Source organism: Amia ocellicauda, chromosome 3 (genome assembly GCF_036373705.1).
Source record: "Amia ocellicauda isolate fAmiCal2 chromosome 3, fAmiCal2.hap1, whole genome shotgun sequence".
NCBI lineage: Eukaryota > Metazoa > Chordata > Actinopteri > Amiiformes > Amiidae > Amia > Amia ocellicauda.
The window spans coordinates 1,372,347-1,391,580 of record NC_089852.1 but is presented as its reverse complement, the minus strand read 5'-3'; the positions used below and the strand labels follow the sequence as shown (position 1 = coordinate 1,391,580).

General features: G+C 44.9%; 2 protein-coding genes and 1 long non-coding RNA gene across 6 annotated transcripts in view; 2 read left to right on the top strand and 1 right to left on the bottom strand.

The window, feature by feature from the left end:
• LOC136746745 (uncharacterized) overlaps window positions 1-9,741 on the top strand; it is a 31,519-nt gene extending 21,778 nt beyond the window's left edge. Inside the window, exons 17-18 of the mRNA XM_066699468.1 lie at window positions 8,237-8,344; window positions 8,512-9,741. Coding sequence (XP_066555565.1) covers window positions 8,237-8,344; window positions 8,512-9,545 — 1,142 coding nt within the window. The 3' untranslated portion in view covers window positions 9,546-9,741. The remainder of the gene's footprint in view (window positions 1-8,236; window positions 8,345-8,511) is intronic.
• Window positions 9,742-11,826: 2,085 nt separating this feature from the next.
• On the bottom strand, window positions 11,827-17,466 carry LOC136730765 (uncharacterized). The gene is made up of 3 exons (XR_010809452.1): window positions 17,300-17,466; window positions 16,139-16,237; window positions 11,827-12,131 (listed from the first exon to the last, which is right to left on the bottom strand). It is a non-coding gene; the product is annotated as an uncharacterized LOC136730765 (long non-coding RNA).
• Window positions 13,903-19,234, top strand: part of LOC136730719 (interleukin-17 receptor C) — a 27,095-nt gene continuing 21,763 nt past the window's right edge. The window contains exons 1-2 of one of the 4 annotated variants that reach the window (XM_066697627.1): window positions 13,903-14,571; window positions 17,775-18,543. In XM_066697627.1, the coding sequence (XP_066553724.1) occupies window positions 18,412-18,543 (132 nt within the window). In that variant the 5' untranslated portion in view covers window positions 13,903-14,571; window positions 17,775-18,411. Of the gene's footprint in view, window positions 14,572-17,469; window positions 17,701-17,774; window positions 18,544-19,234 lie in introns of those variants that run through there. The other 3 variants (XM_066697628.1, XM_066697624.1, XM_066697625.1) reach the window with 3 other exon arrangements.

Below are 19,234 nucleotides of genomic sequence, written 5' to 3'. Positions count from 1 at the left end.
TGTAACACTGCGACACTGTAACACTGAGACTGTCAACTGAAACACTGAGACACTGTAACACTGAGATACTATAACACTGACACTGAGATACTGTGACTCTGTAACACTGAGATACTGTAACACTGATACTGAGACACTGTAACACTGAGATAGTGTGACACTGAGACACTGTGACTGAGACACTGTAACACTGAGATAATGTGACACTGAGACACTGTAACACTGATATACTGAGATTATGAGACACTAAGATACTGTCAACTGTGACACTGAGACACTGTAACACTGTCAACTGTGACACTGAGACACTGTCAACTGTAACACTGAGACACTGTAACACTGAGATACTGTGACACTGTAACACTGAGATACTGTCACACTGAGATACTATAACACTGACACTGAGATAATGTGACACTGTAACACTGAGATACTATAACACTGACACTGAGATACTGTGACATTGTAACACTGAGATACTATAACACTGACACAGACACTGTGATACTGACATACTGTGACACTGAGACACTGACACTGAAATACTGTAACACTGACACTGAGACACTGTAACACTGAGATACTGTGATACTGAGACACTGTAACACTGAGACACTGACACTGAGATACTGTGACACTGAGATTCTGTCAACTGTAACACTGAGATACTGTGACACTGAGATTCTGTAACACTGAGATACTGTGACACTGAGATACTATAACACTGACACTGAGATACTGTGACACTGTAACACTGAGATATTATAACACTGACACTGAGATACTGTGACATTGTAACACTGAGATACTATAACACTGACACAGACACTGTGACACTGACATACTGTGACACTGAGACACTGACACTGAAATACTGTAACACTGACACTGAGACACTGTAACACTGAGATACTGTAACACTGAGATACTGTGACACTGAGATTCTGTCAACTGTAACACTGAGATACTGTGACACTGAGATACTGTAACACTGAGATACTGTAACACTGAGACACTGTAACACTGAGACACTGACACTGAGATACTGTGACACTGTAACACTGAGACACTGTAACACTGAGATACTGTGATACTGTAACACTGAGACACTGTAACACTGAGATACTGTGACACTGAGATTCTGTCAACTGTAACACTGAGATACTATAACACTTACACAGACACTGTGACACTGAGATCCTGTGACACTGAGACAGTGACACTGAGATACTGTAACACTGACACTGAGACACTGTAACTCTGAGATACTGTGATACTGAGACACTGTAACACTGATATACTGAGATTATGAGACACTAAGATACTGTCAACTGTGACACTGAGACACTGTAACACTGTCAACTGTGACACTGAGACACTGTCAACTGTAACACTGAGACACTGTAACACTGAGATACTGTGACACTGTAACACTGAGATACTGTGACACTGAGATACTATAACACTGACACTGAGATACCGTGACACTGACACTGAGATACTATAACACTGACACTGAGATAATGTGACACTGTAACACTGAGATACTATAACACTGACACTGAGATACTGTGACATTGTAACACTGAGATACTATAACACTGACACAGACACTGTGACACTGACATACTGTGACACTGAGACACTGACACTGAAATACTGTAACACTGACACTGAGACACTGTAACACTGAGATACTGTGATACTGAGACACTGTAACACTGAGACACTGACACTGAGATACTGTGACACTGAGATTCTGTCAACTGTAACACTGAGATACTGTGACACTGAGATACTGTAACACTGTAACACTGAGACACTGTAACACTGAGATACTGTGACACTGTAACACTGAGACACTGTAACACTGAGATACTGTGACACTGAGATACTATAACACTGACAATGAGATACTGTGACACTGTAACACTGAGATATTATAACACTGACACTGAGATACTGTGACATTGTAACACTGAGATACTATAACACTGACACAGACACTGTGACACTGACATACTGTGACACTGAGACACTGAGATACTGAGACACTGTAACACTGAGATACTGTGATACTGAGACACTGTAACACTGAGACACTGAGACACTGACACTGAGATACTGTGACACTGAGATTCTGTCAACTGTAACACTGAGACACTGAGACACTGACACTGAGATACTGTGACACTGAGATTCTGTCAACTGTAACACTGAGATACTGTGACACTGAGATACTGTAACACTGTGACACTGTAACACTGAGACACTGTAACACTGAGATACTGTGACACTAACACTGAGACACTGTAACACTGAGATACTGTGACACTGAGATACTGTGACACTGAGATACTATAACACTGACACTGAGATACTGTGACACTGTAACACTGAGATATTATAACACTGACACTGAGATACTGTGACATTGTAACACTGAGATACTATAACACTGACACAGACACTGTGACACTGACATACTGTGACACTGAGACACTGAGATACTGAGACACTGTAACACTGAGATACTGTGATACTGAGACACTGTAACACTGAGACACTGAGACACTGACACTGAGATACTGTGACACTGAGATTCTGTCAACTGTAACACTGAGATACTGTGACACTGAGATACTGTAACACTGTGACACTGTAACACTGAGACACTGTAACACTGAGATACTGTGACACTGTAACACTGAGACACTGTAACACTGAGATACTGTGATACTGAGATACTGTGATACTGAGACACTGTAACACTGAGATATAACACTGACACTGAGACACTGTAACACTGAGACTGTCAACTGAAACACTGAGACACTATAACATTGACACTGTAACACTGAGATACTATAACACTGACACTGTAACACTGAGATACTGTGACACTGAGACACTGACACTGAGATACTGAGATACTGTGACACTGAGATACTGTGATACTGAGACACTGTAACACTGAGATACTATAACACTGACATTGTAATACTGAGACACTGTGACACTGAGACACTGACACTGAGATACTGTCAGCTAACACTGAGATACTGTGACACTGAGAGACACTGAGATACTGTAACACTGAGATACTGTAACACTGAGACACTGTAACACTGAGACTGTCAACTGAAACACTGAGACACTGTAACACTGAGATACTGTGACACTGAGATACTGTAACACTGACACTGAGACACTGTGACTGAGACTCTGTAACACTGAGATACTGTGATATTGAGACACTGTAACACTGAGACTGTCAACTGAAACACTGAGACACTAACACTGAGACACTGTGACTGAGACCCTGTAACACTGCGACACTGTAACACTGACACTGAGATACTGTGACACTGTAACACTGGTACTGAGACACTGTAACACTGAGACACTGTGACACTGAGACACTGTAACACTGAGATACTGAGATAATGAGACACTAAGATACTGTCAACTGTGACACTGAGACACTGTAACACTGTCAACTGTAACACTGAGACACTGAGATACTGTGACACTGTAACACTGAGATACTGTGACACTGAGATACTATAACACTGACACTGAGATACTGTGACACTGTAACACTGAGATACTATAACACTGACACAGACACTGAGACACTGAGATACTGTGACACTGAGATACTGTGACACTGAGATACTATAACACTGACACTGAGACACTGTAACACTGAGATACTGTGATATTGAGACACTGTAACACTGAGATATAACACTGACACTGAGATACTGTGACACTTAGACACTGTAACACTGAGACTGTCAACTGAAACATTGAGACACTGTAACACTGAGACACTGTGACTGAGACCCTGTAACACTGAGACACTGTAACACTGAGACTGTCAACTGAAACACTGAGACACTGTGACTGAGACACTGTAACACTGAGATACTATAACACTGACACTGAGATACTGTGACACTGGTACTGAGACACTGTAACACTGAGACACTGTGACACTGAGACACTGTAACACTGTCAAATGTGACACTGAGACACTGTCAACTGTAACACTGAGACACTGTAACACTGAGACACTGTAACACTGAGATACTGTGACACTGAGATACTATTACACTGACACTGAGATACTGTGACACTGTAACACTGAGATACTATAACACTGACACAGACACTGAGACACTGACACTGAGATACTGTAACACTGACACTGAGACACTGTAACACTGAGATACTGTGATACTGAGACACTGTAACACTGAGACACTGAGACACTGACACTGAGATACTGTCAACTGTAACACTGAGATACTGTGACACTGAGAGACACTGAGATACTGTAACACTGAGATACTGTAACACTGAGACACTGTAACACTGAGACACTGACACTGAGATACTGTGACACTGTAACACTGAGACACTGTAACACTGAGATACTGTGACACTGAGATTCTGTCAACTGTAACACTGAGACACTGAGATACTGAGACACTGTAACACTGAGATACTATAACACTGACACTGTAACACTGAGATACTGTGATACTGAGATACTGTGATACTGAGACACTAACACTGAGATATAACACTGACACTGAGACACTGTGACACTGAGACACTGTAACACTGAGACTGTCAACTGAAACACTGAGACACTGTAACACTGAGACACTGTAACACTGAGATACTATAACACTGACACTGTAACACTGAGATACTGTGACACTGAGACACTGTAACACTGAGACTGTCAACTGAAACACTGAGACACTATATCACTGACACTGTAACACTGAGACACTGTAACACTGAGATACTATAACACTGACACTGTAGCACTGAGATACTGTGACACTGAGACACTGAGATACTGTAACACTGAGATACTATAACACTGACATTGTAATACTGAGACACTGTGACACTGACACTGAGACACTGACACTGAGATACTGTCAACTAACACTGAGATACTGTCAACTAACACTGAGATACTGTGACACTGAGATACTGTAACACTGAGACACTGTAACACTGAGATACTGTGATACTGAGACACTGTAACACTGAGATATAACACTGACACTGAGACACTGTAACACTGAGACACTGACAATGAGATACTGTCAACTGTAACACTGAGACACTGACACTGAGATACTGTCAACTAACACTGAGATACTGTCAACTAACACTGAGATACTGTGACACTGAGATACTGTAACACTGAGACACTGTAACACTGAGATACTGTGATACTGGGACACTGTAACACTGAGATATAACACTGACACTGAGACACTGTAACACTGAGATATAACACTGACACTGAGACACTGTAACACTGAGACACTGTAACACTGAGACACTGTGACACTGTAACACTGAGATACTGTAACACTGAGACACTGTAACACTGAGACACTGTGACACTGTAACACTGAGATACTGTGACACTGAGACACTGTAACACTGAGATATAACACTGACACTGAGACACTGTGACACTGTAACACTGAGATATAACACTGACACTGTGACACTGAGACACTGTAACACTGAGATACTGTGACACTGAGATACTGTAACACTGACACTGAGATACTGTGACACTGTAACACTGAGATACTATAACACTGACACAGACACTGTGACACTGAGATACTGTGACACTGAGACACTTACACTGAAATACTGTAACACTGACACTGAGACACTGTAACACTGAGATACTGTGATACTGAGACACTGTAACACTGAGATATAACTCTGACACTGAGACACTGTGACACTGTAACACTGAGATATAACACTGACACTGTGACACTGAGACACTGTAACACTGAGACTGTCAACTGAAACACTGAGACACTGACACTGTGACACTGAGACACTGTAACACTGAGATACTGTGACACTGAGATACTATAACACTGACACTGAGATACTGTGACACTGTAACACTGAGATACTATAACACTGACACAGACACTGTGACACTGAGACACTGACACTGAAATACTGTGACACTGACACTGAGACACTGTAACACTGAGATACTGAGACACTGTAACACTGAGACACTGAGACACTGACACTGAGATACTGTCAGCTGTAACACTGAGATACTGTGACACTGAGACACTGACACTGAAATACTGTGACACTGTCAGTTGTGACACTGTTACACTGTAACACTAGGCAAATTTACACGGCCATTTCTGATGCGGATCAATATGGGAACATCAGTGGTGTTGCGTTTACACTGCCATGTGATCCGGATCAACTTTCAGCCCCACCAGGGGTCCTCGCATGCGCACCAGGACGCAAGTCCAAACTTAATTATATGCATTGATTAAATTAGTCCTTTATAATACGGCTGTGTCAAGTAAAACCAACCACTTGCATATTTTTCGCAACCGAAGCATTTGAAATACATATGCAAACATTTTTTGCAAACATAAAAAGTTAATTTTCGCAGCCGAAACATTTAAAATTAAAATACAATTCTATATTTTTGCTAAGATAAAGTAACAAGCCATTTAGTGTTAATTTTAACAATATTTTATTTGTAATAAGGGGAGTAGGGAAGTGTCTCTGTGCCTCTAAAACGCCGCCGCATTAGCACGTCAGACCAAACTGAATTATATGTAAATTAGTATTTTAGTATTTATTTCGTTACGAAATATTATAACAAGTAAAACCAGCGCAACAACATATTTCACAACCGAAGCATTGAAAACAAATAAAAAAACGTTCTCGCAACGTCATTGACGTCGTGGTGAGGCTGTGCGTGGCTGGGTGTTATTGTATGTTAAGTTTATGTTCTGCTAGGGAACCCGTTACGTGACCTACTGTCGGGCGGCCGCCATCTTGTCCTGCCCTGACTGCAGTGAGTTATAGAAGAAGAGTGTTAATCGGACTAAGTAATTTAACTGCCATGAAATTAAAGTAATGGTGAAGTTTTTTTAATGGAACTGTATAATTATATTACACAATCATAATGTTATATCAGGTTTACAGTTAGCCGTTTATTTAGAATATAATTAAAATATTATTTCAATTAAGAATTGCTTAAATAATACCAGTTGTGAAAACTAAAATCCCCTATCACGTTACATTGTTACTGTTGCTTTCGTTTTGATTATGTAAATAAGTGCTGACTGCTTTTGCTTTTATTTGAGCTTGTCTGCAACTTGCCTTGAATTTGGATGATTATTACTTGTAGCAAAGTTTTTCAGGCTAGTTTGGATCTACATGCCAATATGATGAAGTTTTAATTACTGAATAAACACATTTGGTAACCATCATTTCCAGGGGTGTTTGGCAAGCTGATGAAGATCATGGCAGTACGATGCTTAAACTCTCAATGATTAGAGAGCAGTAGATCCTGATCAGAATGCATACATGTACGGCCTGATTCGAATTTAAACTGAAAGCTTCACAAAATGTAAGCAATACTGATAATAATCATTACATTATTATTATTATTATTATTATTATTATTATTATTATTATTATTATTATTTTTATGTATATCTTAGCAGAGGTCCCTATCAGGACAAATTACAAATTAGTTTAATAAATACCTTTTTAACGAATCGAGATTGGAACCTGAGAGAAAAACATAATTAATAGTTTAAACTTAGTGATGAAAGACTATATATTAATCAAAGAAACTTGAATTTCTAGATATGAGCAGTTGATTGCAATATTTGACAGGGTAAATTGCCACAAGCTTTTTCACAGAAATAAATATGAGTTTGCACACGTCTCAACTTTTACTTCCATATTTGCACATAGAAATGTCTAGGACATGCACTGATGACATTGTTGAGTGAGTTGAAAGGCACAACAGAATACCAGAACTTGAGCCGGTCAGGTGTTTACACTGCCAGGATCAAATGCTACCAATGCACCAATGCACCAATGCACCAATCCGGATCTGTAGCATCACCCTGAGAGGTACAGATTGTTTACCGAGCGTTTACACTGCCATTTCCGATCCTTTTCAAATGCTACCGATGCACTTGATATGGATCAGACATGGCAGTGTAAATGCGCCTACTGTGACACTGAAACACTGAGACACTGAGACGCTGTGACTCTGTCAACTGTAAAGCTGTTCATGTTTTTTTGTATTCTTCTTCCTAGTCGGTCTATTGTGAATAGGAGGAACCAGCCAATCACAGAGCAGCATTTTGAAAGCATTCCTTCCTCGTTCTCACAGGTTCCCAAAGAAGGTTGGGCCTGGTTGCCATGGTGGCTTTCATTGTGATGTTCTCCGTGGCGATGCTGCTGTTCCTGGGATACCGTGGCATCAGATGGGGTCTCCCAGGTGAGCCAGCAGGGGCACAATGTTGAAATAAAGAGGAATGACACACAGTAACACACACAGACAGACAATACTCTCATTTTATATTTCTGTCCTCTGACCCCCCACCCTCCCTCCCTCCCTCCCTCCCTCCCTCTCTTTCTCTCTCTCTCTCTCTCTCTCTCTCTCAGGCTGGTTGTGGCAGCACAGGCCAGTGCTGCTGGTCAGCTCCTCGGACTGGGGGCCCCAGGTGGCGGCCGAGTGCGCCCTGGCCTCCCTCCTGCAGGGGGAGCTGCGCTGCGAGGTGCGTCTGGCTCGCTGGGCCCTGGGGGCACTGGCCAGGCTGGGGCCCATGCCCTGGCTGTACAAGCAGAGGGAGGAGGTCGGCGCGGCAGGCGGCAGGGTGCTCATCGCCTGGAGCCCCGAGGCCAGGGAGCTGTACGAGAGCTGGAGAGAGGAGGGTGGAGTGGATAGGGAGAGACGGGGAAGGATGGAGAAAGAGGAGGAGAGTGACGGGAGTCAGAGGATGGGGCGGGGCGGGAAACGAGGAGAGAGGAGCCGGAGTGGGGCAGAGGCAGGTGGAGGCGGAGAGAGGGAGAGGGGGAGGAGAAAGAGGAGGTGGAGGAGGGGGAAGAAGGAGGAGGGGACTAGTGGAGATGGGGAGAAGGAGACCAGGAGAGAGGGGCGAGGGAGGGAGGAAGAGGCACTGGGAAGGGCAGGGGAGAGGAAGAGAGTGAACAGGGAGGAGAAGGAGCAGGCGGGAAGAGAGGGAGAGAGTCTGGAGGGGAGGGGGAGGGAGCACAGAAGGAACTCGGTCACAGGCGTGGTGCTCAGTGCCGCCCTGGCCTGTCTGCACAGTGAGCTGGCGGAGGGTGGTGGGGCGGGGGGCTTCGTGCTGGTCTACTTTGAGGGGCTGGGCCATAGCCGGGACATCCCGGAGAGGCTCAGAGCCCTGCCGCGCTACAAACTGCCCCGTGACTTCGCCGGGCTAGTGGGGGAGCTGAACCGGGCCGGGGGCGGACGCGGGGGTGAGGGGGTGCGCAGGGGGTCCGGCTGCTGGCTCTGCTGGACACTGCTCTCCAAGATCCTGGCCCTCCGCCTGGCGCGCCAGCTGGGCAAGTGGCTGGGTCCACAGGAGGAGAGTGGGGAGGGACAGAGATCACCGGGTTCACCGGCAGAGCCGCTGGAGGAGAGAGAGGAGCTCACCATCTCATGCCCATGTTAGGAAGCCATCTTGGGGTCTCCATTGCGACTCTTGGCTGAGACTGGTGGAGGACAGACAGACAGACTCTGTCTCTCTCATTGGCTGTCTCTCAGTGTCTGTTCATGTATTTATATTTATGTTTACATTAATAGTATTATTTTTATTGTAATTTTTTTCAAGAGTGCCAAAACAAGTAAACCTCAAAAATAAAATTATATATATATATATATATATATATATATATATATATATACACTCACCTAAAGGATTATTAGGAACACCTGTGGCATGGTTGTTGGTGCCAGACGGGCCGGTCTGAGTATTTCACAATCTGCTCAGTTACTGGGATTTTCACGCACAACCATTTCTAGGGTTTACAAAGAATGGTGTGAAAAGGGAAAAACATCCAGTATGCGGCAGTCCTGTGGGCGAAAATGCCTTGTTGATGCTAGAGGTCAGAGGAGAATGGGCCGACTGATTCAAGCTGATAGAAGAGCAACTTTGACTGAAATAACCACTCGTTACAACCGAGGTATGCAGCAAAGCATTTGTGAAGCCACAACACGTACAACCTTGAGGCGGATGGGCTACAACAGCAGAAGACCCCACCGGGTACCACTCATCTCCACTACAAATAGGAAAAAGAGGCTACAATTTGCACAAGCTCACCAAAATTGGACAGTTGAAGACTGGAAAAATGTTGCCTGGTCTGATGAGTCTCGATTTATGTTGAGACATTCAGATGGTAGAGTCAGAATTTGCCGTAAACAGAATGAGAACATGGATCCATCATGCCTTGTTACCACTGTGCAGGCTGGTGGTGGTGGTGTAATGGTGTGGGGGATGTTTTCTTGGCACACTTTAGGCCCCTTAGTGCCAATTGGGCATCGTTTAAATGCCACGGCCTACCTGAGCATTGTTTCTGACCATGTCCATCTCTTTATGACCACCATGTACCCATCCTCTGATGGCTACTTCCAGCAGGATAATGCACCATGTCACAAAGGTCGAATCATTTCAAATTGGTTTCTTGAACATGACAATGAGTTCACTGTACTAAACTGGCCCCCACAGTCACCAGATCTCAACCCAATAGAGCATCTTTGGGATGTGGTGGAACGGGAGCTTCGTGCCCTGGATGTGCATCACACAAATCTCCATCAACTGCAAGATGCTATCCTATCAATATGGGCCAACATTTCTAAAGAATGCTTTCAGCACCTTGTTGAATCAATGCCACGTAGAATTAAGGCAGTTCTGGGGGTCAAACACAGTATTAGTATGGTGTTCCTAATAATCCTTTAGGTGAGTGTACATATATATGTATAGATAACATTGATGGTTTTTCAGTTCCTCTGTCATTACAAGTCAAAAGCCTTGGTGTCATCTTGAACAGTATGCTCTCGTTTGAACCCCATATAAAAGCCATTACCCGGACATCTTTTTCCCACCTCCGCAACATCTCCAGGCTTCGTCCTTCATTGTCATGCTCCAGCACTGAAACCCTTATCCATGCCTTGCTCACTTCCCGACTGGACTACTGCAATTCTCTCCTTTCTGGTATCCCTATTAAACTCACCAATAGATTACAATTGGTCCAGAACTCTGCTGCCAGAATACTCACCTGCACTAGATCATCTGAACATATCACACCAGTCCTCATCCATTTACATTGGCTCCCTGTGCACTACCGTATCATCTTTAAGTCGCTTCTCCTTACTTATAAAGCCCTTCATAACCTGGCACCTACGTACCTGTCGGACCTTCTCCCAGCTTATTCCCCCTTCTCGCTCCCTCCGTTCCTCTTCTGCTAATCTCCTTATCACCCCCCCCATTCCGTCTCTCTACCATGGGTGGCCGGGCCTTCAGCTGCTCGGCCCCCAGGCTCTGGAATGCACTCCCCTCACAAATAAAACAAGCAGACACTCTCGTCTCTTTTAAAAACCTTTTAAAAACTCACCTGTTTAAGAAAGCCTACCTTCTATAGCCCTATTGGCTACATTTTAGCTGATGTTTCTTTTATAACTGTCAGTCCCTATGTATTTCTCCATCGTAATCTATGTTTATTGTATTACTTGATTTTATATAGGTCAACTTTGTGCAAGATGTCCTTGAGTATCTAGAAAGCCGTCCCCCAAATAAAATGTATTATTATTATTATAGAGGTGAATCACTCTGATGTCCACGAGTGTCCGGCTCCAGGGTGCTCAGTCCTCACAGCACCCCTTCAACAACAACAACACAACACAGCAAAACACACAACAATCGAGAACAACACAGCAAAGCACTGCACTACACAACACAACATGCTAGTGAGTTTATTTAGCTTGAGTTACACAGAGGGTCCCATCGGCAGCACAAGGTGTGCATTACAGCACAACCGGTCAGACCCGCCTCACTGCCGGATGGAAAAGCAAACCTGTCGCGCAAGATGCGTGGGATTGCACAGAGCTCTGAGCCCCGTGGGGCGCATTGCTGAAATACTGCCCCGATGAGTCCCTGGTTGACAGCGTCAGGGAGCATGAACCGCCCGGCACTGCAGCACAGTGGCCCCTGGCACCGCCGAGCGCAAACAGCCTGGGACTGAGGGCTGCCGAGGAATTACGCCTAAAAGAAAAAAAGTGAAATGTGTCAGTCGGGCCGGATAGCGACGTGCTGATAGACTGTACAGTGTGAGAAGCGCCACAGCATTTCCCAGGAACTATTATTGTAACACGAAGGCAATGACAGTAGAAATACCGACACGTTATATTTGAACATTTCAACAGGGGGGCACAGCAGAACATTAGGCCTAATAGTCAAACTAAAAAATATGTTGAAGCAGAAATACTTTCTTATTCCTTGATTAGCATTTATGAAAATGTTTAATCTACAGCAACACAAGAGCAGGTATTATTCTACAGGTTTTAGCTCGAAAGATGTACATTCTGTAAAATGTGTCTAATTTTGAAATAAATCCTCATTTTTGACAAATTCTTGAACTTTTCCTGCATGATTAGATTTAGAATATTTTATTAGAGGGAAAACGTTTTAACTTTTGCTTTACTGTCAGAACTGCACCTCAGGAGAGCAGGGCTGTGTCCTTACTGTCGCAATCCTGTCATCATTACAAACCAGTGTCCCTGAAGTGGGTTGTGCAGCTTCCACACTGAGCGAGTGGAGGGAACACAGGGCCTACTGCAAGTGCGCCCAGATGCATGTGTACCTGCGGACATGCGTGTGGTGTGTGTGTGAGAGAGACTGAGTTTGTGTGTGACGCTCAGGCGATGATGTGATATAGCATTTTGCATGTGGGTTCAATTTAATCACTATCTTCCACTTTGCTACTATTTGCACAGGATACCATTAACAGCGTGTTGTCATCGTATAAATATTTGTTTTAAAATATTCCAATTAATCCCAAGGCACACAGTCGGTCATAACGTTTGTTAATAATATGGCTGTGCTAGCACTTTGTGAGGAAAGTGTTTGTTGTTTAATTTGTTTTAATATGCACCTCAAAGCAGAAGGCATTTGACCGTGTGATTTCCGAGCAAACAGAGCTTATTTGCCAGATTCAATAACAGCATCATAATAAATAAATACATGGATCATAAACACCAATACCTCGGTGACGTCACGGTGTCGTGCTGTGGCAAGTGCAAGGTGCAGTACAAACACAACTAATAAAGCAAGCTTAATGTATAACTGCGCAGACAGCACTTCGTACCTGACACCCAAAGTCCCACTTCTTCATTTCTTGTTGTTGTTAAACACACACACTCAAACAGCCGTTACTGGCGGCCGCTGTGAGAGCAGCTCAGATCAGATGAGACAAGGCGAGATGAGATAAGACTCTGGGAGTGTTATCTTATCTCTGAGGTACAAACACTATCGCAGCCAATAAGTCAAATATGTGCGGCTTTAGTTGCATTTGTTTGTTACAGCTCTCCCCTGCTGGTTTCAGAGTGACAGACGGACTGTTTTCAACTGCTTGACGGGGTGGTTAGTAAATCTACAGCAGATGCTATGATATACCCCCGGTCTGTCAGGAAAGACTACTTGACTCTTTATTTAATAGACTTCAATTTTGTAACTTAGCAAAGTACATCCGCAGGGCCTGGCCTGGGATGCCTCTCGCCCTGCATCCTCAGACTGGTGGACAAAGCCTCTCAACAGTTATTATCATTATGCATGTGTTTATTTCTCAGTTGGGCGGCTGACAGTGTTCGACAAGAAACATGAAGTGCAGTGATGCAATCAGTACAAAGTACACGACGCACACACCAGCACCAGGAGCTAAGCCGCTGTCCATCATTGTCTTAGGGACAGCCATCAGCCAGTGGCGCCGCCAAGGGGGGCCGGGGGGGCCAGGGGGGCCACGGCCATCCTGATACAGTTGCCTGCCCGGGGATCTCGCGAGTCGCATATGCACAATATGCTTCTGAGACTAGCCTATCTGAAGAACAATGAATCGCCTAACATGTACATAACACATTAAAACAGGATTGTTGTGGAACTCAAAATGTGAACTGTACCTGTATTAGTCATTGCACATCAGATAATTAGTAACATTAACTGTAAAAAAAGAAACCAAAGTATATCAGTATGCGATTCCTTAACTCTCATATTGACATCGTTTTCAACTAGCCTCTATACTACAACAGCATGGTTTTGGTGTGCCACCCCAAGATTTTCAGTGGCCCCATCTGGTCACCCCTGTGAATAGTGTCTACTGTGTGCGTTGATATGAACACAACAACAGCACACACCAGAGCAAGACTGCGCTGGGACTTCGTATAGTTCTCGACAGTATTGTTCTTAACCGCTCTAAACAACACTCCTGTGAAGCGTGTGAAATATAGCACCCGTGTGCGTGACTGGCGTGCGGTGGCGTTGCGGGAGCTGCGGGCGGGCGGCGCTGGGACCCGGCGGGGAGTCCGTGTGGCGGCGACATCGTCCACGGCGCGGGCTCGCGCTGCGGCTCTTCTTTCCGTTTCTTTAAACCGAACCGGGAATAGCGGCGCGTCCTGCCGGGACACCGGGACTGTGCTTTGGACCCGTGCAGGTAGGTCGGTGCTTCACCTGTCTGTGCGCAAACTTACTGTCCTGTTCCCTTCAGACAGGGTCATTCCGCCAATACAGGACCATTTGCGTCCCTTTCATATTTCATATTTCAGTGTAAATCCAGTGGTTTCGAAAACTTGATGATATTGAAACAATGTCAGAACGACACAATGAATTTAAAGATGTTTAAAGACGGTTAAGGTGTTTAATTATGGCATTGTGCGAACTAACACAGCTGTGACGTATGACTGTATCATGCCAGTGTTCATGCAGCATATTTAGCGATTCATTTGAGATTTACCTGCTTTTAATGACATACAGTTTACAATAGTCTGATGTGTTCTCTGAACCAGAGTTTGATTGTTTTTGATTTTATTCTTTTTTTTTTTATTAATTATAATTTTCTCATGTTCTCAACTCCATTTGTTAAACTTTGGTTTTAAATATATGTGATTAAATCCCCATTAAATCAATACATTTTACAGTTATTAGGCACACCAAATTGTCTATTTTTACTGTAAACATCACATTTCAATGTGTGGGACTGTAGAATAGACCTGGACTGGACTGTGTCTCTCAGGACCAGGAACCTCTCCCATAGATGTTAAATATTGAACACAGTTTGTGAGCGTCTGACAGCCAATGACACATCCAGTGTCTTATGAGATAAACAAGGTCGGTCCTCACAGGTTTGTATTGTGTGTGCTTCAGTAGAAACATATTTTGATTGAGCCTCAAGACCTTGTTTTCTCTTAGTGTTTATTTGACGCGTGCAGGTCATTGTGCAATCCCCACAGATTACAACTGTGTTTGTGACAGAGCTCTGGACTGGATACAAGATTAATTTTGTGGAAGCAGATAAAATATTTACAATGGCAGTCACACCATTACTGTACGCAGAGAGTTGCAGGGGTCTGGAACGTGTGTTTTTTTGTTTTGTTTTGCTTGACTGTGGGAACAAGAGGCACCCAACCTGTGACATGAGCTTATCTCAGTCTCATCTTCCTCTCTGTCTCGTTCTCTGTCTTTCACCTCTCTGGCTGTTCCCCTCTGTCTCCCCTTATGCAAATCACCTGTCAGCTTCTGTGGCCTGTCAGTTTTGGCTGGAGTCTATAGGAGGTTTTTCACCATTGTCCTGACTTTACCTTTAACAGCATCTGAAGACACCATCCTTCTCTCTCTCTCTCTGCCAGTCTCCCTCTCCGTGTCTGTGTGCCTGTCTTTCTCACTCTAATTCCCTTTTTCTGGTCTGTCTCTCTCTCTCTCTCTCTCTGTAACCCTCTTTGCCTGTCATTCGCTCTATTCCTCACCCTGTTTTTCTCTCTGTCTGTTTCTCAGTGAAGTGTATTGTTAAGTGTTATGGCTTGAGCAGAACCAGACGCAGGGCTGTAGGGGTGAGGGTGAGGATAGTGTTAGACTGTGGATTTTACCCCGGTCCCGACCCACCAGTGTGGGCTGTTCCTAACGAAGGGTATCAATACTTTCCACCAACAACTACATATCCCCCCCCACCCTGTAACACTGAGGCCTCTCCCTGTGTGGCCTTGCTGTCACTCATTAACACTCACCGGCCGGGCCAGCGCTGCCGTGTTTGCTCAGTTCCCTGGCAACTATTCACCTGCGCTGGGGATCTGACACCCTGGGAGGGAGAACAAAGTCTCTCTTGTCTGAGGAAAAAAGAAAAGATAAGATTTAGAATATAGTTCACTACAGGGTCCATTTAAACCTGAGCAATTAGCAGCTTGTTTGGGATTGTCAGAAGGAGGTGACGGGGTGAGAAAGGGGCGGGGCTTGGTTGGTTTCTAGGGAAATCTGAACCCATGGAGCACAGAAACAGATCTGCTCCTGTTGTGTGTGTGTGATTGTGTGTCAAAGTACTTCTGTATCTGTATAAATATGTATTTATTTTTGGGGTGGGGAGTTTTTTTTTTTCAGTTCCTGTTCTGTTATTTAAAAAATTCATAAAACGCCAGCAACAACAAAGAATAACAATTACTGCCAGTTTGATCTGATAATCCACACAGCTTCCTCCCCCCAGGCTCTCTGTTCCACTCCGGCTTCATTGGGGGGGTTCTGGGGGGACGGAGATGGAGCTGTCTTGCTTTTCCTGATTAATCTTCCAGGAATCTGGGGGCTGTGAATGCAACTGGGATTTCTCTCCAAACTGTCCTCCCCTGTGTGTCAGTGCATGAGTGTGTGTGTATGTGCTTGCCTGTGTGTGTGTGTGTGTGTGTGTGTGTGTGTGTGTGTGTGTGTGTGTGTGTGTGTGTGTGTGTGTGTGTGTGTGTGTGTGTGTGTGTGTGTGTGTGTGTGTGTGTTTTTTCACGCAGGGTGTGTATGTGAGTCAGACAGTCAGACTCTTCAGATACACTGAACACCTGACCGACACCTGTGTCAGTGCTCCAGTGTTCAAAACTCATCTTCTTCTTCCTCCTGCCTGCTTCTCCTTCGTCTTTTTATTTTAATAATAAACACAACGTAAAATAACTCCCTGGTTTTCCACGCCAAGTCAGTTCTGGGAAATGAGGAAGTGACTCATGTAGAGAAATGGCTGGAATGTTTCCTAAGAATTGTGTCAGAATGTGGACGAACAGAAACGCATCACTGAACAGTAAAGGGCGGTTAAAAATGGTTTTCTTAAACACATAATGCACACAGACATACACACACACATGCACACACGCACACACCTTGCATTCACACACTACCAATATAAAAGGCAGACTTACCAAACTTACTGGAACACAGTGTAAAAGTCCTCTGCCGCCCTCTGGGGGTGTGTGTGTGATGTCATGTTTCACAGTCTCATGTGACTCTGGTGTCAGATGGAGTTTCTCAGGGTTGTTTCTGGGCTCTGGGTCACCTTTCCACATTGCCTCTCAGCCCTGATAAAGATAGGCTGGCACTCCTGCTGCTACAGCTACTGCTACTGCTGCCTCTATTTTATTGCGTGCGTGCATGTGTGTGTGTGTGTGTGTGTGTGTGTGTGTGTGTCTCTGGTACGGGATGCCCAGGAGGGTTTCTATGCACGCCCAAGACTAAGCAGTGTAAATGGGATGTCAATACTGCCCAGAACCAGTGAGGTGTTGCGCTGGACCACATCTGGATACCGATCACCCCTCCGTATCAGGTAACCCCTGCCAGGTACCAGTGCAGTCATTTGATAGTGATTTTTATTTATTTATTTTTTCCTCATGCTTTCAGGTCACTGGAAATCAGACTGCATTTCTGGAGCCGCTGAAAAGACCAGAATACCGCCCCCCCAGCGCACACACACGGAGGGGGGGGGGGAAGAGAAAGAGAAAGAGATGTAGTAATCTTCAAGATCAAGTTGCACAGTGACAGAAGACTGGCCGCCTGACAGCCGATACACGCGCGCGCGAGAGAGAGAGAGAGAGAGAGAAGCAGTTGCAGTAGCAGTCTGGGTTTCATATGGACACAATATACAGCTGAACTGGAGCTACAATTAGAAAAATAAATCAATCATATGAATAAATAAATTTCTGCTCAGGGAGTCATAGCCAACAGTGCCACAGTGAAACACAGAGAGGAGGGAAGACAGGCTGAAAGAGCAGAGAGAGGGGAATAAGAGAAGAAAGGAGGTTGGTCAAGGAGAATAATAAGACGGGGAGGAGGAGAGAGAAACTGTCCGGAGAGGAGGAGAGGAGCAGAGAGACGAGGGTGGGAGAGCACAGAGACCTGCGCCCAGGATCGAAGGCTGGTGCCTGGGGGGCTGCCTCCATCTGCGCTCCCGGGTGACTGCTCACTGACCCCAGGGACTAAGGGGGACAGGACTGGGGCGCAGACAGCCCGGGCCCCTGGTGCCCACCTGTGCGGTGCGATGGACCGAGAGCTGGAAGCCCCGTGGCGGGTGCTGCTGTGGTGCCTGTGTCTGTGTGTCGCCGGTGAGGTCAGAGGAGCTCAGTGCCTGGAGAGGGTAGAGTGGAGCCAGGACCTGCTCACCTGTGGACAGGTAAGGGATGCTGTGCATTAGGAGGGGAATGGGGGGTGTTTAAGTGGGTGTTGTGCTTTTGGAAAAGACACTGAGACACTGAGAGAGACTGAGACACTGAAAGACACTGAGACACTGAGAGACAGAGACACTGAGATACTGAGAGACACTGAGGCATGTAGAGACACTGAGAGACATTGAGAGACTGAGATTTAGACATTGAGACACAACACTGAGAGAAAAAGAATAAGAAAGAAAGAGAATTGCAGACAGACAGACAGGAGGTGGTGTGGCAGTGCTTTGAAGAGCCATGCGGGGCGCAGTGTGTGCGTGTCATTATTGAATTGTGGTGTTTGTATGTTTGTGTGAGTGGATGTGGGGAATGCTTGGCTGCTTACATCTTGATTGTTGTTTCACCCTCATGGTTCCAGCCGGATTTCCTATTATGGTAGAGAGATAGGGAGGCAGAGAGACAGAGGGAGACAGAAAGGGGGACGGGGAGGGATATAGTACGACTCCCACTGCTTTCTGTAAAACTGGTCAGTCCTGTGTAGGAAACGAGTGCCAGAGAGAGAGAGAGAGAAAGAGAGAGAGAGACAGATGGAGAGAAAGAGGAAGAGACGGAGAGAAAAACAGAAGCAAACAGATGTAGAGAGAGGAGAGGAAAGAGAGAGGGGGAGAGAGGGAGTGATGGAGAGATGGTGAGAGGGAG